Source organism: Lepidochelys kempii, chromosome 10, assembly GCF_965140285.1.
Source record: "Lepidochelys kempii isolate rLepKem1 chromosome 10, rLepKem1.hap1, whole genome shotgun sequence".
Taxonomy (NCBI): domain Eukaryota; kingdom Metazoa; phylum Chordata; order Testudines; family Cheloniidae; genus Lepidochelys; species Lepidochelys kempii.
In genome coordinates this window covers 6,994,296-7,020,734 of record NC_136389.1, presented here as the reverse complement: position 1 = coordinate 7,020,734, position 26,439 = coordinate 6,994,296, and the positions used below count along the sequence as shown (strand labels likewise).

The 26,439-nt window shown below is 55.7% G+C and overlaps 1 protein-coding gene across 2 annotated transcripts in view; it reads right to left on the bottom strand.

The window, feature by feature from the left end:
• The window catches only part of GRAP (GRB2 related adaptor protein), a 36,389-nt gene extending 19,332 nt beyond the window's left edge, over window positions 1–17,057 (bottom strand). The window contains exons 1-3 of one of the 2 annotated variants that reach the window (XM_073361789.2): window positions 16,721–17,057; window positions 8,814–8,911; window positions 3,592–3,714 (exon numbers count right to left, since the gene is read on the bottom strand). In XM_073361789.2, coding sequence (XP_073217890.1) covers window positions 3,592–3,714; window positions 8,814–8,911; window positions 16,721–16,798 — 299 coding nt within the window. In that variant the 5' untranslated portion in view covers window positions 16,799–17,057. The remainder of the gene's footprint in view (window positions 1–3,591; window positions 3,715–8,813; window positions 8,912–16,720) is intronic. The other variant, XM_073361790.2, reaches the window with a different exon arrangement.
• Window positions 17,058–26,439: the final 9,382 nt, after the last annotated feature.

Genomic DNA, 26,439 nt, shown 5'->3' with positions numbered 1-26,439 from the left:
GTGACAGGCAAGGCACGCAGGGTGACCGACTTTCTCCAGGGAGTGGTGCCCAGTTCCTTTGCCGCAGCCCCTTGCGAGATGTGCTATCGGTGCCCGGCTCTGGGAGCTACCGGCTGGTGGCTCCCGCCCAGCTGCCGTGCGTGGTTCTAGCTGGCACGCAGAGCTGTGTTGGTGCAGAGATAAGATCCGACCACGTGTGGCAGATGGCTTCGTACCCCCCTGCCGGTGCCGGGGCATGCGTGGGAGGATCTGGGGCTGGAGGAAGGCCTGCAGCGAGGGAGGGGACAGGTTTGCAGAGCAAAAAATAAACACACCAAAACCGAGGGCTGGGCCAACCGGCGTGAGATCAAGTGAGAAGCATACCTTCCCTCTGAGTGGGAACTGACCTGTCCTGGCTCCCAGTCCCCTGCTCCTACCACTCAGCCACACTGCTTAGTTGTGAGACAGTCCCCCACGCACCCCGGCTCCCTGCAGGGGATGCTTTACAGCCCCCAAGCCCACCACAGGGCCTCTGAGCCTGCCGGAGAGCAACAGCTGAACTGGTTTCAGTCTGGCTAAGATCCGGGGCAACAGGGCACCTGCTCCCCCTGGGTGTTGGCCAGAGCCCCCAAGGGGTGGGGGACATCACTAACACCCAGTGAAGCAAGAAACACTCTGCTCCCTGCTCCTGGGCCACTGAGGGGCTGAGACGCAGGGGCGATGGAGGCGCGCCACCATGTGGCTCCTCTCAGCCACTGCAAGCGGGTGCGCTGGCTGGCTCTGGAGTGGGGGAAGGGAAGGCTCTCTGTAAGGAACCAGAAAGCCAGCGTCTGGTTTCAATGGGCCTGTCGGTCATGTGAGAACAAGCCCGGGGTGCTTGCCGCACCAGCTGACCAGTGTGCCTCGGGCAGGGTGACAGCCCTCATGCTGCAGGGCACAGGGACAGGAAGAATTCGTCCCTTCCCGCTTCCTACCGTGCTGTGCAATGAGCTAACTGCTGTGCTGAGTTACGGAGGGGCTGGAAGCAGGATGCCTCGACGAGCTGACCCACTGGCCAGCTCTGCTCCCACGGCGCCTCTCTTCCGGTGAGATCAAACAATCTGTGAGCGCTAGCCAGCTGCTGTCAAAGTGACAGGGCCCAGCATGGACACCAGAGGCCAGACTGGCTTTGCCCATGTGCCTGGGAGCCCACTGAAAGCAGCCGCATTGCATGGGGCACCAGCGGGCCAGGTAGCCCCTGAGCTGAGTCCCTCTTTCACCTGGCCACGCTCCCAAACCAGAGCCCCTCTTGGCTCATTTGGGAGCTGTGTGGACCATGTTGCTGAGCGGCTCTGTGTCCGTGCATTAGGGTGAACAGGAGAGACTGCAAACCCGGGGAACAAAAATCACCAGGGTGGGAAATGCAGCTTGTGTCCGGTGTAGGGGAATCACACACCAATACTCTGTGGGAGGTATAACACGGAGACGCTGATATAGACCCAGAATGGGGAGGCGTTTGCTTTCTCTGTAATATCCCCCACTGGTGGAGGCGTCTGCCTGCAGATCCCGTTAGTCTAGCTCAGAGCACGGCCTGATACCTACAGTGGTAGCAATCCCCACTTCCAGGCATGCGGGAAGGAAGCCGCCCACCCTGAACCCGCTCTGCTGGCACCATATGCAGCAGCCCATCTGCTCACAGTACCCAAGGGCTCCAGACTCTGCACTGGCTCCCAGCTGAACAGACAGGCCAGTGTCCTGACAGGCAAAGCCTCCTGGGGGATTGGGTGTCGCTCCCTCCATGCCTATGATTTTTCCCAGCTGGCTGCGCTCCACTGAGACAATGCAATGGGGAGGCTCACATGTGTGGGAACTTCCCCAGGAGCTGAGTTTAGACTCTGGAACTCACATGAACTAAGGATCACCTAGGCCTCTGTTCAGAGCTAAATGCAACCCCCCCCCCTTCCTTCACATGCATCTGCCACTGCATAGCCACACAGCCAGCCCCACTGAACCATACACACATCAAGGTGCTTCTCCTACAGACCGGACAGCCACAAACAGCTGGGATCCCTGGACCCTCGTCTTGGGGGGGTGGTGGGTGCGGGGATCCCGGAACTCCTACATGGTGTGTGTTAATCCCATCAGCTCAATTTCTGGGGCATTGGCATCTCCTCCTGCCCCATACGCGGGCTCTGCCCTGCAGCCTTGCTTGTGGCCTCAGAAGATCAGTGCCTGGCATGGAGGGACCCCCCGGTGCTGTTGTTTTGGGGCCCCATTGCTCACACCTACAGCTTAAAGCCAGGTGCAGGTACCCAGCCCAAAGTGCCTCAGAGCATCAGCTGTCAGCATCAGGTGCCCTATTAGCCACCCGCTCTGCCCCTCCAGGGGGGAGCAAACAACATGCAGATGGGCACAGGAAAGCGCCATCGGCCCAGCAGGAACCATTGCGGGCTGGCCCCTTGTTCTATTCCTGGCTCCCACCAGCACGGCCTCCCTCTCTGCCCCGGCGCGCATTGCTTGGCCGCTCTGTGCCACGACTTCTCCACCACGCACCATGGCCATGATGCTGCCTGCCTCCCAGGGGGAGCTGTGAGGGCCAGTTTAGCCCTCTCCAGCACTCAGCTGAAATTGAAATAATTAATGTTAACGAAGGATGCTTGTCAAGCACCAGCGAGCACAGTTAGTACAGGCTACAGTCAGTATACCAGGCTCACTCAACCACCACTGAGATACAGCCACCTCTGGGGTGGGTTGGAGCAGCTGCTCGACGGTGAACAGCAACACTTCACAACCACTCAGCATAGGAAGCCACAAATAATACTGGCTCCTGGTGAAGCAGCAGGAGGGTGGAGTTTAAAGCCCTGGGCAGGGGGGCGGGGGGGTGTTAAAAGGAGGAAAACAGCCTTGCCCAGCATACCGGAAAGCAAACGTGACCTAAAAGGCTGGCGCATGCCGCCTTGAGAATATGCTGAGTTCTGTGCCGGTGTGATCCTGCCGGACTAAGCCCCAGAGCAGAGGGCAATGAAGTGCAACGACCTCTGTCAGGAAACAGCGGAGGAAATGCGAGTGCAGAATTTCCGCTGGTCGGCTGGGTTGGCCTCTGTTCAAAATTCAAGGCACTCTCTGTCAGTTCCAAGGAGCCCTGGGCCGGGGAAAACCCGCTCGCAGGGGAGCGAGGCCAGTGAGCCGCTTGTGCCAGGCAAACTCAGGCCGTGACCCGACATGGTACGGGCTACGCTGCCTTCTCGACGCGAGACGGTGCAACGAGTTGGTGCAGACGGGCAAACAAGACACCTTGAAATGCCAGCCTGGTCGTAGCCGCAGGGGCAGCCAGCTACGCCTCCGTAAGGGAGTCTGAGTGGGTATCGTTTAAATGTTGAGGGGCTGGAAGTGAAGGATCTAGGAGGGGAATCAGCTCCTCGGAGGGTGTAAAACCAGGTGTAAGGTACCGCCCACCTTTGACCGCCGCTGATGCCCTCTAGTGTTCCCAGGTGCAAATTGGAGCAGCTGACTATTGCTCTATTCCATCAGCGTGAACCACAGCGGCTTCATGTCCGACCCAGCAGGGATCCTGCCAGGGTACTGCCTGCGGGCCTGAGCCGTGAGCATCAGAGGAAGGAGCCAGCCACTTACTTCACAGAGATGGAGAATTCCCCCGGGGCGCTCTCGCTCTCGCGGATCAGGAAGGCTCCCAAGTGCTTGCGTTTCAAGAGGATTTCTTCAGCCAGATGCCTGGAGATCCTTCCCGCGTACCACCTGGAGGGGTCACACAAAGAACCGCCGCTGAGCAGGAGATGGCAGGCCTGTGACCCCCCACACACCAGCAAGAACTCGGGCCAGGCCCAGATGGGGCAGGAAGGTGTGAGATGACGCTGGGCGTTAGGTTACATTGAAGAGGGGGCCTCTGGCTGGACTGTGCAGAAAAATTTTAATGCCAGCTAGTTAGCCCTCCTGCGTAGCCCAAGCCAGAGATTCTTCCCCAGTGACTCCCATATGGAGCCCAATAACTTGGGGAACAGGGGCATGTGACATGGTCATGCAGCAGCTCGGTGGCAGAGCCAGGATTAGCAGCCAGGTCTCCGGAGTTGCCGTTCAGTGCCCTACCCACTAGACCACGCTGCCCCTCGGAGTCCTAGAGCTCAGGCACCTGCCAGAGCCTTGGTCACAAGCTGGTGTGGAGGCATTGCTCTAAAACGCAGCCCTCAGGAGACGGGAAGGGTCGAATGGGACACAGAGACTGAACAACCTTCTTTCACCCCGGAGGGGGGTCTGTGTTCACCTCTCCCTGAAACGCAGCCACCTCTGGGGTGGAACACAGCACTGTGTGGGAAGGGAAGTGCAGACGCCCGTCTCTGGTTGAAATGGTGGGGAAGACGTTAGGGCGGGGCAGGTGTAAAATTATCCCAATTTGTGCCCTTTCGCGTAAGCCGAGCAAAGCTATAATTAGAGCCCCATGAGCAGCCCTTCCACCTCTGCAGCACGGTTACAAAAGCCTTTCGTTGCACGTGTGCTGGTTTGTAGCATCCTGGCCCCGGCAGCAGCGGCTTCCCCGTTACTATTTGTGCACCACACAGGCCCGCTCACCCCATTGTTTATGTCTTCATCTTGTGGTTACCGTGGATCGAGGCCTGGCCAATTCTGGTGCCTGTCATTGGAGGGCCGTGATGCTAGCTTGGCTGGCAGGGAGGGGACACAGGAAGAGGGTGGACAATTAGACAGAGACAGCTACTGTGGCTTGGCTGTGTCATCCGGCTACCTCTGGCAAAAGCACCGGGTGTGTCTTAGATCAGAGTCCACCTGGAGGGAGGAGATCGTGCGGAGGACAGCGAACGACCTAGTGCAGGACAGCCGCAAAGGACGTTGCCATCATGGGGACAACTTAGGGTGGAGTCCACCATCTTGCTCTGCACAGAGAGCAGTGGGGAAAATGGGTTGCCCCATGGGCCCCTCGGGAGAAACGATTCAAAGGCTATGTCTACACTGCACCCTAACCTCGGGTTCTGACTCTGGTGTGAGCCCAAGCCCCCCTTCTATCCACATGCAAATCAGTCTGATTTGGGCCCAACTGTGATTTGGGGCCAAACCCTGTCATTGTGCAGTTTGGATGCAGCTTAAGCTGCAGACCCAAGTCAGGTCTGCGCAGAGCAGTTAGCATGGCGGTGAGACCCGGGACCAGCAATTGTAAATCCAGGTTTCCAGTGCAGTGTGGACACTCAAGTCCAGGCTTGGAAACACTGAGCCCACAAGCCTGGGTCCCCTGATGGAAGGGCAGCGAACCTCTCACATTCTCCAACTAGGGTCCTGTTTCTCCTGCCGCTCCCCCCTTAGGTCCTGCTCCCCGGTGTGTCAGGGAGGAGAGGGGGTGTGTGGGGATCAATCAAGGAGAGAAGGGGGGAGCTGTAACTTTGAGCCTCTGCCCCTAGCAGGGGGGTGCAAGGGCTGTGCATGCTGAGGGGACAGATCTGGTGTCCTCGAGGCTCTAAAGAGATGGGCTAAGCCACCCTGAAGGGACGGGCTGAGCTGGGGAGAGCGCAGGGGAAGCTGGGCTGGGATTGGTGGGGAGGGAAACAGCAGGTGAGTGGCCAGGGAGGGGACCCTATGGAGAAGTGAAGCAGAGAAGAGAAGGCGTCCCTAGCCGGGAGAGGGGGTGAGGCAGTGTTTGGGGAAGGGGCACCACCCTTTGCTATTAGCTTTAAACCCACGTGTGGCTTGAGCCCTCACTGTGGAGACATGACAGCCGCTAACAGCACCTGGGACGATGGGAACCCCAGCGATTTTGACAGGCAAATGTGCTGCTCACCAGTTAGTTTCACTTCTCTTTCTGGTCTGTTTCTCTCTGGAGCTAAAACTGTCCCTGAGGTTGGGGCTGCAGACGCTGCGGAGGGGGTTAGAGCTAGACAAAAGCCTTTGTCCTGTGGCCTGAAAATAACTCCCCGTCTAAGGGGACATGGTTGTCAGGCCTCGGGTTTGCAAATCCTTTGTCTGCTCAGTGTTTTAACCAGCCCTAGATCAGGGTCTTGAGGGCGTCCCTGTGACTCAAGCCATAGGGAGAGAATAAGGATGGAGAGAGCAAGAACCAACTTAAACCCACCCCTCCCTGGGCGGGCCAGGCTCCGGCTGGAGGCACTGGTGACCCACCGCCATTGGCTGGCTGGGCCCTTTTGATTTTATCATGCCATGCCGCAGCACCCGACAGTTGACCGTGCCCGGCCTGGACCTTATTGATGAAGCCCACACGCGAAATCCCTACGCCCATCACAGGACGTGGGGGAGGGATATCATGGAGGAGGACATGGGACTTCGCAGAGGAGGGGAAGGCCTGGCTGCCTGGCAAGTCATCCTGCCGTCTCAGCTGGTTACCACCCTGCCCGCTGCCCTGCCAGAGACTGGGAAACTCAGCCACAGACGGAGGCCCGGCCAGGGGCTGATTGCTTCCTGCATGAAACACCCCCATTGGCCTCGGCACCTCTCGGGGTGGACCCTACCAGTGGGAGTTAGGCACCCAGTGAGGATCTGGGCCCCAGCTCAGAGAGGGAGTCAGTGTCTGAGCTGGGGTTGGGCCGCTGAGTCCAGATCCCTGCGTTCAGGCCAACAGACCATGCCTCAGAAGAGAGGGGTGGAGTCCACTGGGAGACTGGGTCCACTGTGTGGACTGGGTCCACTGATGCTGAACCTGCCGAGCGGCCCCGGGCTGGCGTTACTCAGAGGGACAGAGTCTTCTCTCTTTCCCTGGCTCCAGCACACGACTCTCCCTCTCCTCCCCGCAGGGGGAAGTCACTGAGGATTCGTGGCCCCCTCATGCCAGGATGCCAGGAGAGAAGCGTGATCCGGCTCCCCCTTCTCCCCCGCAGGGGCACAGAGTTGTTTGCTTTTCCCGATCCTGGCCCAGTCTGATCCTGGCTGCTTGACCCAGGCCAGGCCTGCATGGTGCCACTGTGCAGCCCAGCCTGGCATGGTCCGAGAGCCAGAGAGAACCGCAGGGTCCCGTGTGTGACGCGGGATCCCCAGCCCCAGTTACTCCCCTCCCCCTTTATGATCATCACAGCATCACCCCTGGCTCTTCCGCAGCACGGGAAGTGCTGGGCTCGTCCCTGGTAAAGGCCGGTGAGTGGATTGGGTGCCTCGGCTGCTGCTGGATCCTGGTGATTATGCAAGGCTGCGACTGTGCTCCCGGCTGAGAGACGAGCCGTGCAGAAACACTGACTTAACCCTAGCCACATCCTGTCACTCGTCTCCCACGCTAAGCTCTGCACCCTCTCCTTTCCTGCAGCGGCTGCTTTATCTGGGGGGCACATCCCCCGGGGTCGGCAGTGCAGGGGCCGGAGCGATTCCCAGGGCCACTGTGAATGTTGTGGGGAGCAGGCGGCCACCCAGTCTGGGCAGGGTTGTACAGCAGTTTTGGGAGCACTCCTTCAGCTCCTCGGTTCCTCTTGCCCCTTGTCGCTCGTGAACATCCGTGCACGTGAGTGCTGGTGGGCTAGGAAAACCCTGGGGGTCACGGGTGGATGGGGCGCCAAGAAGAGCCTTCCCGATTCCTTTACAGCGTTACAGATGCCCAACCAGGGAGTGGAGACGATGCTGTGTGACTCGGGTGCCCAATCTTACGCCACAGGTGAGGACAAGAGTGGGACAGTCCCCGAGGCCGACACGCGCTGGGGTCAGTTCATGGTGCAAGAGGGAGTCACTCGTACAGGTGTGAAAAGCAAAGCTGGGCACAAACGACTTGCAAACAGCAAAAGTGGCTTAATTCTTCAGATCAACTATTTGGCCGGATCGGCTGAACAGTTTAGAAGAAACATCCTCTGGGCCAGACCCCAGTTGAACAGTGCTCATACCAGGGCAGTGGGGGGCAAAGGTGCCTGATGCCAGGGTGCAAGGAGAGAAGCGTGGTCCAGCTCCCCCTTGTCCCCACAGGGGCACAGAGTTGTTTGCTTTTCCCGATCCTGATCCTGCCCTGAGTCCCAGCAACTGCCAGGGGCTTAATTAGCCCAGGCACAAATTAGGGTAGCCCCAAGGTTGTAGTTTTTGCCAGTGGAGAAGAGCTCCCAAGGATCTGCCCCATTGGCCAGTCCCGCCCCAGCCTATTCCTTACACAGTGGGAGCTCGAAACAGCTGCATATAGTTGGCTACATCAGCCCTGGGCCAGCTGAGAATTAGCCTGAACTAAGGGTATCCGCAACTAGCCTTTTCGAGCAGCTTTCAACCCTCTTTGTGGTGCTGGAGCCATGCGAAGGGCCGTGGATCTCTGGGCTAGTAGGAAGGTGGTGTAAGATGCGGTCGCGTTAGTGGGAGTTGTGTGCCATTGGCGAACGAGTGGTACCTGCTGTTCTGCCAGCGTCCTTGGAAGGGACACCTCTGTGCCAGGGGATGGGGTCTGGAATCTTTGTGCCAAAGGTGGCACATCGCTTGACGGGTGATTTTTAAAAGGATAGCGCCTCAAAAATAATACTTTGCCTTTAATGTGTTTTCCAACTACAGATCACAAAACGCTTGATGAACAAGAGTGTCATTAGCCCTGGATTAACATGGGGGGAGGGGGCGGGGAAGCTGAAGCACAGAGATGTGACTGGCTTGGTCTGTGCCTCGGTTTCCCCTTCTGTGAAATGGGGCTCATGAATTACTTTACAGGCTTGGCGGACCACAGCTGCCATTGTGCTTTGAGACCCTCTGAAGGAAGAGGCCTTGCACAGAAATACCAAGTCCTAGTGCTCGTTATTTCAGGGGGGGAATACGGTCATTTCATTTTGTGCTCAACTGCTACCTTCTGAAGCGGGGTTGGCTGCCTCGTGGCCCAGGGCGGGCCTGCTTTGAACCCTCCAAGGCCCATGCGAGGTGGAAGCTCAGGAGGTACTTACGGGTGTGGCTTGACTTTGATGTAATTCTTCGGGATGAATCCTTCTGAGCCGTACAGCTCGGCTTTATACCAGTTCTGGTCGTCTTCCATATTCAGGATCTAAGGACACAAGGGAAGAGAACGTGCTGTTGAAATGTTTATTTCACTCTGAGCTGTTTCAAACAGAGAAAACGACCGCAACCTCCCATGCTGCCAGCTCCAGGAATCGAATGGGGCGGGATCGGAGCTGGCCCACAACGGAATATTTTTTCATAGGGAAACTGAGGTTTTGTGGAAAACAATACTTTTTGTTTCTTGCAGCAATAATTTGACGCGCTGTGCCTGTCTTTAAAACCGGCTTGATCCAAGTTCTGGGGCTGAACTCCCCTGGACTTCGGCACATTCCAAATCCAGCTCCAAATTTTGCCAATCACGTCCATTGCTAGGTCGATGGCTGATGAACTCAAACAGCAATTTCTATGCTGCTGCTCAGGCAGATACAAGCAGGAGGGAACATTATGGGCAGCCTTGAGCATTGATTTGGGATTTCTAGGAGAGCCTGTGCAAATGGCATACCCAGCCCTTTAAAATCCCTCCTGTCTTGTTGGAAGGGAGTATTCTTTTTCCTTTCTTTACAGAAACGCAGTGTTATTCAATGGAGCGCCTCCTGCAGGGCAGGAAAACCCTTGGAGGACAGGTGGGATTTTTAAAGGGCCAGGACAATAGGTGTGGCCCTGCGGTTTCAGGTTGCCAGTGCAGCAAAGTTTGGATACTCCTGCAAGAGACTGGCACGGGTGCCCATGGGGTACAGCTGTTCTATGCCAGCACCTCAGGTGACAGACAATATCTTACATGAGCATCTAAAGAAAGATAAATAGATCCATAGATGAACAGACAGATGTGGAGTTAATCTGGGCATCTCTATTTTAACCAACAGGAAATGTCGCTATATAAATAGAAGGGCCGATGCCCAGTTCAACTCTCACAATATTTTCCAGTACTCCTACGCAATGGGAAGCTCTGTTCAGTGCAGCTGTGCAAACAGGATTTGAAACCATTCACATCACAGTGGGCCTGAACCTGCTACTACTCAGATCAGCTTGATCCTGGGCGCCAGGTTTGTATCATTTTTGGTGGTGCCCAGAACGGGTCCAGGCAGAGTCGGGGGCAACCGCCTCTGGCCCTGCGCTTCGGGGGGCCCCGCACTTCAGGGGGACGTGGGGTCCAGGGTGGCCTGGGGGGTTAGCGGGGAACCTGGCACTTGCAGCAGCAAGCGACCTGGCCCTGGCCCGTTCTGCGTCCTGTGGTGGAGCTGGGCCCACATTCCTGAATATTGGTACTGATGGAAACCTGCATTTGGACCCGCGACCTGCACCATGTCTGCATGCCAGACTGGAGAGGCGAACGAGCATTTTAAACAGCAACGCGCTGAATAAACACAAACCAGGCTTTTCCTCCAAAGCACAGCAACCCCCCAACCCTGCCAGCAGCGCTCAGACCTGCAGAGGGGGTCCAGGCCCGAAGGCAGATTCCAGGATCTCTGGGAACAGACCCCGGGCTCCAGAAATGCTTCTGAGCAAGGCAAAGGGGTTAGGACCGGGGGGTGGGGGGGGAGCCTAGTACAACCAAGGCTGTGCCTGAGCAAATGGACCGGGCCAGCCCCCTGTAGGTGGGTCGAGGAGCTGAGATCCGGCCGATTCTTCTTCTGGCTGGGGGCACCGGGCTTACAACTAGAAGAGAGCCAGGTGAGTACAGCAGAGGCAGCCGGCTCAGCCCCCCACCCCCCGCTCTCTAGTGACCCCTTCTGGTTGATGTGAGGAACAGCATTAATGAGTGGCCCCAGCTCCCTTTGCACTGGGTGTCTTTGACAGTTCTGGGGTCTGAGCGAGTCCCTCCGGGAAGTGGGTTTGTGACCATGGAGACACAGAGTCTGCAACAGGCCTGTGAGGGAACGAGTCCAGCCCCCCTGCTGCTGTAGCAAACTCACCCACCCCAAGCCTTTAAAAAACATGCGTCGCACCCTTCCCCCCCGCCCCCCCCCCGACAAATCCTGAGACTGGTCTTAACACCATGAGATTTTAAACATCCTGAACTTGGGGCTCTTTGCCTGCTGGTGTTTGAGCTCTTCGCATTCACGTTTTCAGCCTTTTCTCAGCAGCCACAAGGGCTAGACACGTACCAGGTTTGTTCTTTCAAACGCAAGCTGAGATTCTCACGCGCTCCCCTGACTCCGGGAGCTGGGGCTTTCAGAAAACCACCACATATCATGAGACTTGTGATCCAGGCATGAGACTTGGCAATGCTGAGGAGAGCACTTTCCTGGGGCACGTTTTCTATTGCTTTTTCCTGCCTTGTTGTAACTGTTCCCAGTGGTGGGAATTCCCCTATGGCCCTCAGGAGCCGATTCAGGAGACTTGCTGACCGTGGGAATCACAGAATCATAGAGACGTCAGTCTGGAAGGGACCTTGAGAGATCATCTAGACCAGTCCCCTGCACTGAGGCAGGACCAAGTAAACCTCGACCAGCCCAGACAGGGGTTTGTTCAAACTGCTCTGAAAAACCACCAGTGATCCTACAACCTCTGTTGGAAACCTATTCCAGAGCTTAACTACCCTTCGAGTTAGAAAGTTTCTCCTACTAACCTAAATCCCCTTTGCGGCAGATTAAGCCCATTTCTTCTTATCCTTCCTTCAGTGGACATGTTCCCATCCTCTTTAACAGCCCGTAACATAGCTGAAGACTCTTTTCAGGTCCCCCCCCCCCTCAGTCTGCTTTTCTCAGGATTAAACATGCCCGTTTTTTTTAACCTTTCCCCAGAGATCAGGGTTTCTAAACCTTTTTGCCAGTTTTGCGGGGGGTGACTGTCTTCTCCCGGGAGGGGGTGGCCCTTTACCAGACACCAGCAGTCAGAAACATTGGCTTGAGCATTTTGGGAGCTGCCTTTTGACAGTGCCCTGGTGGATTCTGGGACAGGGAACTGCTTTAGCCACAGCGGAGGAATCCCCTTCTGTCTAGCTGAATTCATTTTTTCTTGTCTGGATCCATGGGTGGGGCAGGAGGGGAAGAGGGGAATTTCCACTCTAGACTCTGAGTCACGCGTCCCTTCCAAGAATGAGGGGTCGTGCTCACAGTCCAGAGCTATTTCACTGCCATGGGGCTTTCAAAGAAATCGAGTCAATGGGGAAATTCCACCCTTCTCATCGGGGCAGTGGTGCCAGGTGGCTAGCTCATTGCTGAAGCTGGGGAGCTCTTCAGGCAAGGGCTGCAGCAGGCTCAGCCCTTTTGCACACTTCCTAGTGAATTTAGCACTCATGCACGTGAGAGACGCTTGTGACAGCACTGGCTTGAACCAAACATTGCGCTTACCAATGGCTATGCCAATACCCCCAGCCCCTGCTGTCCCAGCCCTGGGCTTCCATTCAGCTCTGCCGGTGCCCCTCAGTCCTAATCTGGCACGAACCAGCTGGTATGGCAATGAGCTCTCCTGGCATCAGCAATGGTGCTGGTTTGGGGGCTTTGTACAAATGGGGACGGGGCTGGGACCCGTCGGACTCCTGTTCCTGTCTGACCTCCTCCAGCATTTGAACCCGAGTCGCTAGAAGGGAAAGGCTGGCTGCACACCAGCCCTCCTGCAGCCGTTCCCGCCCCTGCCCACTAGCCTGAGCCCCAATCATTGGGCTCATAGCAAGTTGAGTTTCCTGGGGACCCTCTTCCCCTCTGTCAGGATTGTCTCAACTCGGCCGCACAGAAGATAACTGGATGGGACTTTGTGTCTGAAGTTATTCCCCAGCCAGCCAGAGGGGGCGCTGCGGAGCAGCACTTCCTGCCCCCCCTCACCCCGAGCCCTGCCCAGCGCGCCAATGTAGCATAGCTGGGGAAGTACCTGTTTGTAGCACACCAATGGAAAGCTCTTGCCTTGCACAAGGGAAGCCGAGTTCCTGTCACAGCCCAGTGGGGTGGAAAAGGACACCGCTCCCCGCCTTGAAACCAGACCAGGCTGTGTCTTTCCAACCCAGCCAGGGCTTGCCTGAGCAATGCAAAAGCCAGCGCTGTCTGCAAAGCGGGCACCTGCTTCTCCAGCAGTGCCCAGGCCCCTCTGCTGTCCCCTCACGGCCTGGCCCAACGAGAGCCGAGTCCCGTCTTAAATGCCTGATCACAAACGAGCTAGCTGGCTAATGGCTCGGCCACCATGTCAGACACCCAATTCGCTAGGGACCATGGACGGTCCTGAGTTGGCTGCTGAGCGTCACGCTGCGCCGGGGCTGCATTGTGGGAGACGGAGGTGAGCTAGGCCTGCCAGATGCCCCTGGCGCTGTGGCTCGCACTGAGTTCTCCAGGCACTTCTGTGCAGCTCGGGGGCAGACAGACCCCAGGTGTGCAGAGACCGGCTCCCAAACTGGTCTCCTCTGCTTAGCCCAAGCCAGGCTCTGTCCTCCCTTCCTGCCTTCGGGCCCCTACCTCATGGCTGATGCGACTGAGGGGTTAGCCAGGCGCTCACCGGGCCTAGGGCCGGAGAAGGCCAGTGACAGGCACCATCTGCTCTGTGCTCCTGTTGCACAGCAGCTCCCAGCTGACTTAGCAACAGCCGAACGTGCAGAGCTGGCGGGTGGTTGCTTTGTTATTTCCTGTACTGGCAGTCGGCACTGGTGCCACCCTCCCTGCCATCTCCCACCTGCTCCCCCTCCCAGAGACGGTCCCTTGGCTGCGTGGCTCTATCCATAAATGATGTACCCGGAGACCTGGGTTCTATTCCTGCCTCTCTGCAGCCCGGGTGACCTTGGGCCAAACTACTCCCTGCTGTGATTTCCTCATTGGTGCAATGGGGATAATGCGCCCAAAGGCTAAATCCAGGCTGGGCCCTGTGCAGATGCCTGGCAAGAGACAGTCTACAAAGACAGGGTTAGTATCGGGCAGGTGGGGAACCGTGGCGTGGAGAGAAGAAGCAACTTGCCCAACATCACCCAGGAAATGTGTGGCCTTGCTGGGATGTGCACCTGGGCCTCCTGAGACTCCTTCTACTGCCTGACCCACCAGCCCATCTCTTAGAGGGCAGTGGCCCTGTAACTGCAAATTGCTGCTGTTAATCTGCTCATCCACACAGGGCACACGGAGAGGCTACTGGATGGTCCGAATGCTGCCCAATTTTTATTGCCACAGGCCTGAGATGGCGGCTCACAAGGGGCGGAGTGGTGAGCCAGTTTTGCAGGTTATCCTGAGCAAGAGGCAGTTGTTCTCTTCAGCACCCTACCCCTTTCTATTTGATCGGTGCTGCTCTGGGAAAATCCTGGGAAATAAACCAAACACCCAACCCAATACATTGTGGGTACAAAATTACATCTGCAAAAAAAGGGGCTAAGCTGAAAATCAATCATCATCTAATCTAATCTATCTATCTATCTATCTCCATTCATATCTAGCTGGCTAGCTGTGTTTATATCTCACTCATCACCATGTGAGCTATCCCTATAAACTCAGACCAGCCCATCCATGCCATGTCTCCAGAGGCATTATGTGACATAGGCCGTGCAAGTGTTTTTAGGGCCAGGATTTCGGCATGCTGGCATTACTCAGGAGCGATCGAGCTTGGAGTGGGCCCCGTTATTTATCACACAATAATCTGACATTTGCAAATGGTACTTTAACAGAACCGGTGCCAACTCCCGCATACAAAGTGCCTGGAAATATCACCACCGTATATGGAGAATTTCGCAAGCACAAGCCTGGGGAAGAAAGACTTTTCGCTGCTTCTACAAATTTTTTTCTTAACCAGTACGTCAGAGCTCTACTGAAATCAGAACGCTGGGGCCGTGTATTAATTCAGATCTAAAGCACAGGAGTAAATAAGTGTCCAGGTGAATCAACCATCTCTTCAGAGATTTACTGCTCCTGTTTGTATTCCAGGTGTGTCGAGCTGCCCCAACTGAGATCACAGAAATCATAGAGACATCGGCTGTAAGGGACCTTAAGAGCTTATCCAGTCCAGCCCCCTGCACTGAGTCAGGACCAAGTAAACCCAGACCATCCCTGACCGGGGTTTGTCCAACCTGTGCTTAAAAACCTCCAGTGATGGGGAGTCCACAACCTCCCTACTTGACCAGTTCCAGAGCTCAACTCTCCTTAAAACGTTTCTGCTGATATCCACCCTAGATCTCCTTTGTGGTGAACTGAGCGGATTCCTTCTTGTCCTATCCTCAGCACACACGGAGGACCCTTGATCACCATCCCCTTTATGACAACCTTGTACATATTTGAAGACTATCAGTCCCCCCTTCTCTTCTCTAGACTAATGCCCAGTTCATTCACTCTTTCCTTTCCAATTTGTCCACATCTTTCCTAACGCGTGGCACCTAAAATTGGACACCGTAGTCCAGCTGCAGTCTCACTAGTGCCAAGCAGAGCCGGACAATGGCAGCCTCCGTTTTACATATGACGCTCCTATCAATACACCCCAAAACAACATTTGCCTTTTTTGCAACAGCATCACAGTGTTGACTCATGTTCAAGTTGGGATCCACTGTAACCGCAGGTTCTTTTCAGCAGTCCTACGACCTAACCAGTGAGCCCCCATTTTGTAGCTGCGCATTTGATGTGGCCTGCCTAAGTGTCATTCTTTGCACTTGTCTTTATTGACTTTCTTCTTGCTGGATTCAGACCCGCTCTTCAATGTATCAAGAGCGTTTTGAATTCGAATCCTGTCCTCCAAAGGGCTTGCAACTCCTCCCAGCTTGGTGTCATCCACCAATTTCAGAAGTGTACATTCTAGTCCATCCCCCAAGTCATTAATGAAAAGACTGACCCCTGTGGGACCCCACTTGGCACATCCTCCCAGTCTGACAGTGAACTACTCACAACTACTCCCTGGTTTCTCAGCAGCTGCACACCCACCTTACAGTCATTTCACCTAGACCCCATTTCCCTAGTTTGCTATTTGTGATTGGAGGCCCACACATAAGAGACGGTTTCTGCCCAGAAGAGCTTACAGTAAAAATGAAGGGAGGGAGAAGGGAACTGAGGCCCAGAGCGATGGGGTGGTTTGCTCCTGGTTACAGGGGGAGTCTGCCACAGAGCTGGCAACTGAACCCACATCTACAGGGTCCTACTCCTGTGCCTAGACTGCAAGCCCATCCTCTCTCTGTGTCTCACTTTACCCGGAGGAGCTCAGCTGTGTCACGTGACACCTCATTCCAAGCTCATCTGCTCTTTGCAGTCGGCCCACTGCCAGGCAAGGTCTCTTTACAGATGTCCCGGGGATCCCCCTCAACCCACAGACACACACCCAAACGCTGCACGGGCAGGCTACGGGCTGGGACTGCTCCCCTGGAGCAGCATTGGGCCCCATCTGTGGAGGACTGAGCTGCTCTGAGGGCCAGATCCTCTCCCCAGTAAAGTCCCCGGGCAGCTGGGCCGTGGACGTCAGTGCAGCTAGGATCAGTAGTGGCAAGCAATGCCTCCTAGTCCTCCCAGCCCTTTGGGGTGGTTGGGTGCCAGGCCATGAAAGAAACAAGCCCGTCCACACCACGGATGCTAGTAGCTTGGGCTGGACACCCCTTGTGTGCCCTGCTCGGTCCTCAGGGCTTACCCGTCTCTCTGGGCCGCCACATCACAGGCGCTGTCTAACCCCACACCCAGCACAATCTCCCCCTGCTGCTGCAGCAGGTCTCAGGTGCTTTCTAGCTCTCTCAATCCCAGCTTCTGGGCCAGTACATTTCAGAGGCATCCTAGAGCCTCAGCTGCCCCCAGATCTCCCCACTCCCTAGCCCTCCCCCCGACTGGGATCCTGCAAGTGCTCGGAATGGCCATGCTGTGCTTAGGACATCTGTCTGATCCCTGGAGGCAGCTGGCTGTGCCCCTGTGTCTGGGGAAGCCCTTCTCCCTGGCTGGCGCTCCCTCGATAAGGAAACCTTCAATCCCTCACGGGGCAGAGGTACCTTCAGCGTGTCCCCCTTGCGAAAGGGCAGCTCGTCCTTCTCCGTCGCCTGGAAGCTGTACAAAGCCACAGACTCCATCCTGCGCCAGAGCAGCCGGTCCCCCTTGGCTCCCCGGCTCGGCAGGGCTCCCGGCAGCCAGCCCCTGTCTCTCGCCCGCTGCACCTGCCCTTGCCACCGGTGTGAAGCTGGGGTGCGAGGATGCAGCTGCGGAAGGGAGGGGCCAGACTGGCCCAGAAAGACCTGGGGGCTGTTCCGAGCGATGCTCAGGAAGAGGCGATGAAGCCCTTGGCTTCCTGTTTCTCGGCTTGGGCTTGCAGGCAGGCATTGCTGCTTTGATTTTTTTGTTTTCTTTTGTTTGTTAGTTGAGTGAGAGATTCTTCCTGCTGAGAAATCAGGCAGGAAGCCACTTGGCTGTCGTTGGGCGGGCCGGGGAGGGATCCCGGTCTCTGGCGGGAAAGGGAGAGGTTACATGGAAACTGATGCCCCTGGAGACAGGGAGATGGGGAACATGTTCTGGGGAGGAGAGTGTGGGCAGAGAATGGGGCTGGGAGTCAGGACTCCTGGGTCCCTTTCCTAATTCTCCTGCTGCCTCAGAGCCTGAGATAAAGCCCATTGAATTCAAGGGAAAGATGCAGATTAATGTAATTGGGCACTGAAACAGCTCAGTATGCAGCTACCTACGGGCCAGCCATTTGGCTGATCTGTGCCTCAGTTTACTGTTCTGTAAAGTCGGGTGATAGCAATGAGCTACAGTCCCTCGCGGGATGGTGGCTGCAACTTTGTAAAGTGCTTTGAGATCCTCAGACGAAAGCTTTTAGAGTTGGGCCGGGTGTTACCAACAATGGGCCCTGTAACAGGGTGGCTGTGCCTTTAAGGGGAGATGGCCCCCACTCGGCTCCCCCGGTGGGGAAATCAGGTCAGTGACTCAATCAGGGAGCGGCCTGGGTAGAGGAATTGCAGAGTGAGTGCAAGGCTCCTGCAGGAAAGATCCTGAGACACTGGGGGAGTTGTTCCAGCTAGGCAGGGCTGGGAGAGGCCTGCTAAAGCAAGGAATTGATTTAAACATTGTACACTTTATTTGGGGGATTTTGACTTTTCTTTTGACCTTTGATGGGAATCAGCCCAGACCCTAAGGATGGGTGTTGGGAACAGAGCGAAACCTGGGTTTGAAGTTGATTTAGGAACCCTACAGCGGGCTGCTGCAGAGCCACCCCTGGCCATGAGGGGACGCTGTTGGAAGCAGTGACCCGTTTTACAGCTCCGATTCAAAGCACATTCAAAACCAGGGAAAGACTTAATGTTCTGAGAACAGAAGCAGCCAGCGCCTTCTAGAAGAGAACGTGTCAGAGCAAAACATCAATGTCTCACATACTGCGATGTGGAGCATGTTAGAAATGCACAGACATTAGTTTCCAGATTTTTTTTTCATTTCAATGTGTAGCCCTAAGTTTGCAGTCACAAAGTTTTTTACATTCTGTTTCCTTAGTTTATGTAACTTCTGTTGCCTGTGTGAAAAAAGGCCATGAGGTGACATAGGAAACAATAAAAGTTTGTTATTACTTATAACAATAGTAAGTTACGGCAGCATCTGGAGGACTCAAACTTCTGTACCCGGAAAGATAATGAAGCAAATAATTAAGCAATCAATTTGCAAACACCTAGAAGATAATAAGATGATAAATTACAGTCAGCATGGATTTGTCAAGACCAAATCATATCAAACCAACCTGATAGCTTTCTTTGACAGCTTTCCTTCCTAACTGTCAGAGTGGTTAAGCACTGAAATAAACTGCCTGGGGAGGTTGTGGAATCTCCATCATTGGGGATTTTTAAGAACAGGCTGGACATACACCTGTCAGGGATGGTCTAGATAATACTTAGTCCTGCCTTGAGTGCAGGGGACCGGACTGGATGACCTCTCGAGGTCCCTTCCAGTTCTGTGATTCTGTGGTTCTATGAGATCAGGATTAGGGGCATCAGCTATCAAGGTTTTCCCAGGATCGTCCCTTTTTCGAGGCAGCTGTGACGGAGAGTCTGTAATGGTGCTCAATACACACTGCCAACTGCCCAGTTTTGGGGCTCAGGATCAGTCTGGATGTCCCAGAGTTTTGGATCTCAGAGGTGGCATGGCAGCCCTAGTCATGTGTTAGGTGCTGTATACACACACTCACATAATCTGGCGGAGCCTGCTTCCACTGAAGTCAGTGGCAGAACTCTCACTGACGTCAATGTGGCAGGATCAGGCCCATTGTGAGACAGTCTCTGCCCAAAAGAATTTACAACCTATACAGTCGAAACAAAGGGTGGGAAAATTTGATGGGATCAGCGTGCCAGGGGGTGACAGACCTCAGAGGATATTGGAAATGAGCCCCAATATTAAGAGGACTGCAAATCCAATATAGCTGCCTTGCTGTGAGAAAGGACTGAGTCACTCACAGCCAGTCATTTATTCTCTGAGTTTTTCTTCTTTTTTCTGCTGGTGGATGGGGCAGGGCAGATGGCAGTTTCCTCCCATTTAGTCAATTTCTATTTGGATTTTTTACCTTGGGAAGCAGCTGTGACTGTTTGTCATTTGATCTCTCTTGGCTTGCTTGTGATTGGCTAGACAAACCACATGGTACTTTTTTCTGTTCCCTGATTGGATGAGGGCATGAGGGTAACTGTATTTGCCAAGCAGAAAAATTCATGCCCAGTGAACCCAGAAGGGGGCAGCAGGAGCAACCTCAGAGTCTTGGGAAATGCTCCCTATGCCCTGCCCTCCTGCACAGGATGTGTACGGAACTGGGCCCCGAGCTGAAGCCTGGGCAAGCTGCAGGGGATTGGCTGAGACCCCCTGAGTGGGTGCATGGAATCTGGGGGAGAAGGGGGTTGCTGGGGTGCTGCTGGCTGGAGAGACACTCAGCCTTGCTGGCAGTCTCTCAGGGAGGAAGGACACAATATTTACCTCTTGTTTTCTCCTTGTCTGGCACCATCCCAGGAAGCACTTCCTGCAAACAGTGGGAAAATTCACTCGGGGCCAGGATAAAGGGAAGCGAGGGAGATCAGCAAGGCATCGGGCCAGATGATGATGGCATCTTCTGGGACAGAGGATGTGATGCTGAAGAATGCTGAGTTAGGGTGAAAGGTAAATACCCTGTATGCTCCAGCCCCTGTCCTCTGGGCCCAAGAGAATCAGACTGTGCATTTCCCTGGCTCCTGCTGCCTGAGGAGCTCAGAGCCTGGTCACCAGATGCCCTGAGGGTTAGGGCAGGGTTACAATCCCCATTTTGCAGATGGGGAAACTGAGGCACTGAGCGACTTGCCCAAAGCTTCAGAGAAAATCAGGGGCTGAACGTGGGCTTTTCTAAGTCCCACCCCTGAGCTGAGTCATGCCCACTCTTCTATGTTTCCTCGTCTGGCTGCTGCCCGTGTCACCCCCAGCATCAACCCAGGGCTGGAATTGCAGGGCAGGTTGCGGGGGCGGGGGGGGAGGCATTGGCAAGGCTAGAGGGGTGGGGAGGAAGCTTGCATTGCCTGCGTGTGCCTTCCCTCTCCGGGGTTGGGAATCTCCTGGCAGCTTAGCTAGAAGGCTTCTTTTGGGGTCAACCTTCACCTAGAGGCCACAAAGGTCCCTTGTTCTAGCTTAGGGCGCCCAGCACAGGAGCTTAAAACCCTGGCTTTAGCACTGATCCCTTTGCTGTAGTCTAGAGGCTTTAGATCATCCACAGGCTTTGCTGGGACCGGAGTCTCCAGCTCCCCTCTATCGGCCTTGAGCTAAGTGCCATACAAGGCTCCTCAAGGCTATGATGCAATTGTCCTGCTGCTCTTATCAGCCATGACTGGGGTCAAAGGAAGCACCTGGAGCAGGCCAAGAGGGTGAGGGGCAGGCAGGGTAAGTATGGGGCGAGGGAGGCCAAGGTGATCCTAATCACACTCCACAGCCCCTTATAGCCAAAATCCGGCAGCAGGAGGATGTGCAGTGTTTGTGGCAGGTCTGAGCCGAGCACAGCAGGGACTGGGACATGGCCCAAGCAAGCCAACGGAGGGGGAAAGCCAACGAGGAGAGAAGCACGTGGACGAAAACATTCCTGGGTCAAAGGGACGGATACTGGAACTCAGGCAGCTTGTTGTGAACTACTCTGAGAGGTGATGGGGGGCTGGGGAAGCCGTGTTAATGGAGGCTGCTCAAGGAGTGATGCGGGGGCTGGCTGGGAAGGTCACGTTAACAGAGGTTGCTCTCGGCTCTTTATCTGGGGAGGAGAAAGTGGAAGGATCAGACAGGGGAGGTCAGAGCCGGGCTGCTCAGCCTGGGAGGAGAAGCGGGTGTGCGGAGTTGCCCTATGGGCTCCCCGGGTTAGCCAATATTTGGGGCCTTGCTGGGTGGTTTCCGTTAGGAGGACAAATTGCAGATGGAGCCAGGTCTCTTCCTGGGTCCAGTCCTGTTTATTGACAAACCCAGTCCTGCTTCTCGGAACTCACCAACCGTGGCCGGCAGTTTCCTGGCTCAGAAGCCCCACGCCTGCCCCTGCCGGGCCTTCCGGGAGACTGGCTTAAAAATCATGAGATATTAAAAAACAATGAATGTCATTTGCCTTCTGCTGCAGGGCCTGGAGGGGTCACGGCTTCCCGCTTCCCTCTGCAGCCCCGAAGGCTGGGAAGGTACTTCTGAAAAGCTGAGATTCTCACCAAGTCACCGGGCTCCAGCCACGGAGGCTGTGGGAAAAGCACCGCATATTGCGAAACTCGTGGTACAATCTCATTATCGCGGGGCCTGACCTTCCCGTTCCACTCCGTAACACCGCGGACTTACTCCTGCTCTACACCAGTGTAAGAATCTGGCCCACGGTGGCATTTAGGGCTCTAATGGGCTAGCCAGCGTGCCAATGAACCATGTCGATGCACTGTAGTGTTGTATGATTTGCACTGTACCGCCATGGCCGGGAAGTGCCGTGGCTGGCGGGTTTGGACTTGTCCTGACATGACCTGGAACTGGAATTTTTCTGGTTCTCATCCCCAGCGGGTCGGCACCGGGCTCAGATGCATTCAGCAAAAGTGCTTGTTCGTAGTGAAACCGCTTCCTGCGGCAGCACAGGGCATGCCAGGCAACAGACTGAATACCGGGACCGGGGCCCTGCATTCGCTCTGAAGCGCGGGCTGGGCTTTCACACTGTCACCAGATCCAGCTCGCTTGGGACAGTGTAAAACGCTGCCGGTCCGTTTACAAGCTGTCTGCCGCACAGGCAGGACTGGGAGAGGCGGGAGGCTGCTACCCTCTGCTGGTTCTTGGTCCGCAGTGCAGCATCGTTCGTCCTTACGCTGTGGCGGGGACGAAGAGAGGCTGCTGAACCAAATCTGCCCTCAGCCAAATCTGGCGTGTTACAGGGTAAAATGCCTGTGTGGGACAGGAGTCTATAGATACCGTCCAGCCATCCTATTTTAGGTCTTTCAGGGGGGTCTTTTCCATCCTGCTTTGTTTGGATCCAAGTGGAAGGGGGTCTCCCAGGGCAGCTGGTTGGCCTTCAGAGCAGATGATCCTACCAACATAATGACAGGTTTCAGAGTAGCAGCCGTGTTAGTCTGTATCCGCAAAAAGAAAAGGAGGACTTGTGGCACCTTAGAGACTAACCAATTTATTTGAGCATGAGCTTTCGTGAGCTACAGCATCCGATGAAGTGAGCTGTAGCTCACGAAAGCTTATGCTGTAATAAATTTGCTAGTCTCTAAGGTGCCACAAGTCCTCCTTTTCTTCCTACCAACAGAGAGCGCTGGATGAGAGAGAGACTGGGACCTGTCTTGGTAGAAGACGCATCTCGTCATTCAATGTGAATTCAAACTATTTGGTGTTTCCGATCGTTCGGAGACGCTTCATCTGAACGACCTCCAACTTCTTTCCAATCTTGACAGCGCGGGACCGTGTTTCAGTCGCGCAGATCAGGATCCCGACCGCCAAAGCCTGGCGCAGCCTCCGCTTCCTCTCTCCTCAGTGGGGCATGTGGTGTGCGAAAGACGTTTTTGAGGACGTTCCCCATTCGCAGCACCGGCGTCGCGTTCCTTCTCGCTGCCACCCAACTTCTCCACAACAGAGCCGACGTCGGGGACATGACTGACAATTTCGACTGAGCGGTTTCGCCCACTAAGATGCTGGCAGCGTGTTCCAAGTCGTCCACCAGAAGAATTTGGGTTTTACCCCATTTCACTTTCAGGCCGGCTTTTGCCACTTAACTTTCCAGGGCTTTCAGCGCCGCAGCCCAATCGTACAGGAGGCACACCCCTACTGCCAAGAGTCCCGGGTATAATGAACTCCCCTTAGGACAGACGGGGTCCTGGTCCGTAACTGGCACTCCCAGCTGCCCCGATAATACAGATAATTAAAATAACAACACAGAGAGGAGCAGTTCCGATTCCATCCACCAGAGGACAGTGGCACCCATACACACTGGCCAGTTAGTTAATGAGCCTCTTACAGTTTGTATGGCAACTTCCACCTTCTCTGTATGTGTCTGTATATAGATCTTCTTACTATATGTTCCATTCTATGCGTCCGATGAAGTGGGCTGTAGCCCACGAAAGCTTATGCCCTAATAAATTTGTTAGTCTCTTAAGGTGCCACAAGTCCTCCTGTTCTTTTAGCCAGTTCAGAATGTCACAAGACAGCCGGGGACTTACCCGCCCCGGCTCCCCCTCTCTTGCTTAGGTTTAAATCTAGCACATGCAGAGTCCCCTTGCAGAAGGAAAAACCGAGCCAGGCCAAAGACAAGAGGCGAAAGCTGCTGCAGCCAGGCTCCCTCTCCCTGTGGCTCTGGGCGAGGGTGTGCGGAGAGCCCAATACCCAGACTGTGCCCAGGGCGAGCCTGGGGGAGCGGCAGAGGAGGGCGTATTTGGAGGTGGCAGTTGTTGGTTTTGTCACCGGGGGCAGCCAGCGTTTGAGAAAAGTGGTGGAACGAATGTGCAAAGCGTCGTCTCGTACAAGACCAAAGCTGAAAAGTTCTACTCAGGACTCAGTTGGGAGTGCCACCCCGCCCCACTATACAAATCCCAAACCCCCCTGGGAGAGGGAGGGTGGCCCCCATGGCTAGGGCTGCATCAGATGAAAAGGAATTGAGTTGATACAATTCCCACGCAGATTCCTGGGAACAGCTCCCAGAGCTTGTCTCTCCCGGGTGAGTGAGTGAGTCCCCCATGTGTCCCGAGGCCCACGCCCCACAAGTGCACACTCCCACCACGGGAATCCCCCAGTTCCTTCCAGTAACGACTGGTACTTGTGCTGTGACCCCACACCCGCTCTTTGCAGCTGGTCCCCTCAATCCATAGAGTGCCCTGTGGGTCTGCCCTGGAGTGAGGCTGTACGCCCCAGAGGGCAGTGGGGTGTTCTGGGCTCTCTGATCACTGTTCTGCCACTCGGTGGTCAATCAGTGATGGTAAATCCCCACTCCCGCCCTGGGGCATGAACACCCTGCGCAGTCTGAATGGCTTTCACTTCAGATAGACCAAATCCGGAGGCCTAGAATCAGTCCTCACTCGGGCAAACCTCCCATTGAGATCCAGGGGGTGGGAGCTCTGATGTTGATCTGAACAGAGCCCCTTTAATGGGCTCCCTAGCTTTGTTTGCGTGGCCCTGCGTTGCCGCCCTAAAGCCTGGAAAGTCAGGAAAGGCGCACCCCCGTCAGCCCAGCCATGTAAATTCTTGCTGCCGGACATCGCAGCCCCGTTTTCATTTCTCTGTCCTGGCCTCTGGTTTCACACGGACGCGAAGACAATGGAGACATTGGCTTGTACACGTCGTGTGTGGGTTCTCCCTGCCAGTGCCCACGGAGCAACTCGCAGGGGATTTTTCCTTGGGGGTTTCCACCTTCCTCTGCAGCAGAGGGTGTGGTTCGTAGGCTGGGGCCATCAGGGAATTTCTCACCCACTCAATTCCCTGCCATTGCAGGGCCTGGGACGCTGCTGGCAGCTTGGCCTCCCCTGTTCTGTGCTGGTGGCTCCTGACAGTTTGGTCTCCTGAGGGCTAACGTCAGGGGGTTCTGTACAGGGGTTTCAGGGTGAAATGTAACAGCCTAAGCTACACCGGAGGGCAGACCCTGCCCATGCTTCACCCCGAGGCTCCACCTTCATTCTGCCTCTCCCCCAAAGCCAGCGGGGGCAGCTCGGGGCTTGGGCCAGCCGGCAGCCTCTCTGCCTCTCCCCCAAAGCCAGCGGGGGCTCAGCTCGGGGCTCGGGCCAGCCGGCAGCCTCTCTGCCTCTCCCCCAAAGCCAGCGGGGGCTCAGCTTGGGGCTCGGGCCAGCCGGCAGCCTCTCTGCCTCTCCCCCAAAGCCAGCGGGGGCAGCTCAGGGCTCGGGCCAGCCGGCAGCCTCTCTGCCTCTCCCCCAAAGCCAGCGGGGGCAGCTTGGGCAACCAGGGCTGGCCTGGGCTGGTCAGCGTCTTGGGGCCACAGTGGGGGTGGGGGTCTCAGGGCTACTCTGACTCCAGTGGACATGGCGGGGCCGGCGAGGAGCAAGGCCTTGAGCTGGGTAGGGGCAGGGCCTCGGGCGGAAGGGGCTAGCCTCCCTGAACGGGGGGCTCACCCGCTGCCCAAGAAGTCAGACTAGATCATCTAATGGCCCATTCTGGCCTGAAACCTTATGAACTAAGAAAGCACCTTGCTTCCTCCCACTTGCTTTTTTCGTACTAGCTAGAGATGGAAGAAGCTTCAAGCCTCCCCTTGTCCATTGCTCGGGCAGTCCCTGGCTGTCGAGCATAGTTCTTCTTTAGATTCACCTGCTGATTCATCTGCCTCCCACCCCTGGGCTGATATTGCTACACACCGGGAGAAGAATGCAGTAAAGCAGTTACCGAGGCACAGAAAGGAAATGACAGTCCCAGCAGTCCAGTGCTCTGTACATTGGTCTTGTGGTTTGTTGGTTAAGGACTCAGGAGAGCTGGAGTCATTTCCTGCCTGTGACAGGAGGCAAGTCACTTCATTGCTTCTTCTTTGAGCCCAAGGAGCAGTGGTTGAAAGGCCATGCTGTTATCCCCATTTTACAGATAGGGAAACTGAGGCACCGAGAGAATAAGTGACATGCCGAGGTCACGCAGGGAGTCTGTGGCAGAGAATTGAAATGAACGGTCGTTCCCAGAGTCCCGATCCAGTGCCTAACCCACAAGGCCATCCTTCCTCTCTCCCAGAGACTTTGCTGGGATAGCTCCAGCTAACGGTAACTGCTGTAAAATGGCGCCTGAGAGCAATCAGCAGGGCCATTCTGTGCCCACCGCCTGGTGTCACATTCCTGTGAGACTGCAGGATGATTCACATGCTGAAACGTGGTAATAACTGATAGCCTGGCCTATGTGACTGGCTCAGTTTCAGTACATTTCCCCCTAGCTCCTGTCCGTCAGGGCCCTCCGAGCAATTGTTCCCTGGTGTGGAAGTCTGCACCCTTCACACAAGTGAGAGCGACCCCGTCCTGCTGGGAGACTTGCTGAGTCTGAGAGTGGACGAAGGGTCTGGTGGGGCGGGTCCTGGGACTTGGGAGGCCAGGGCTCAATTCTCTGCTCAGCCACAGAGCCTCCGTGTCACCTTGGGAGAGTCACTTAGTGCCTCAGTTCCCATCTGTACAGCGGGGATAAAAGCTCTGCCTCTCGGGGGTGCTGTGATGGTACATGTGTAACCCACACACCTTCTGGGTGTGGTGGTGTGTCCCATCCGGCGGCACTGAGACCACTTAGAGAGATTGAGTCTGCTCTTCAGCCTCAGCTAAGAGCC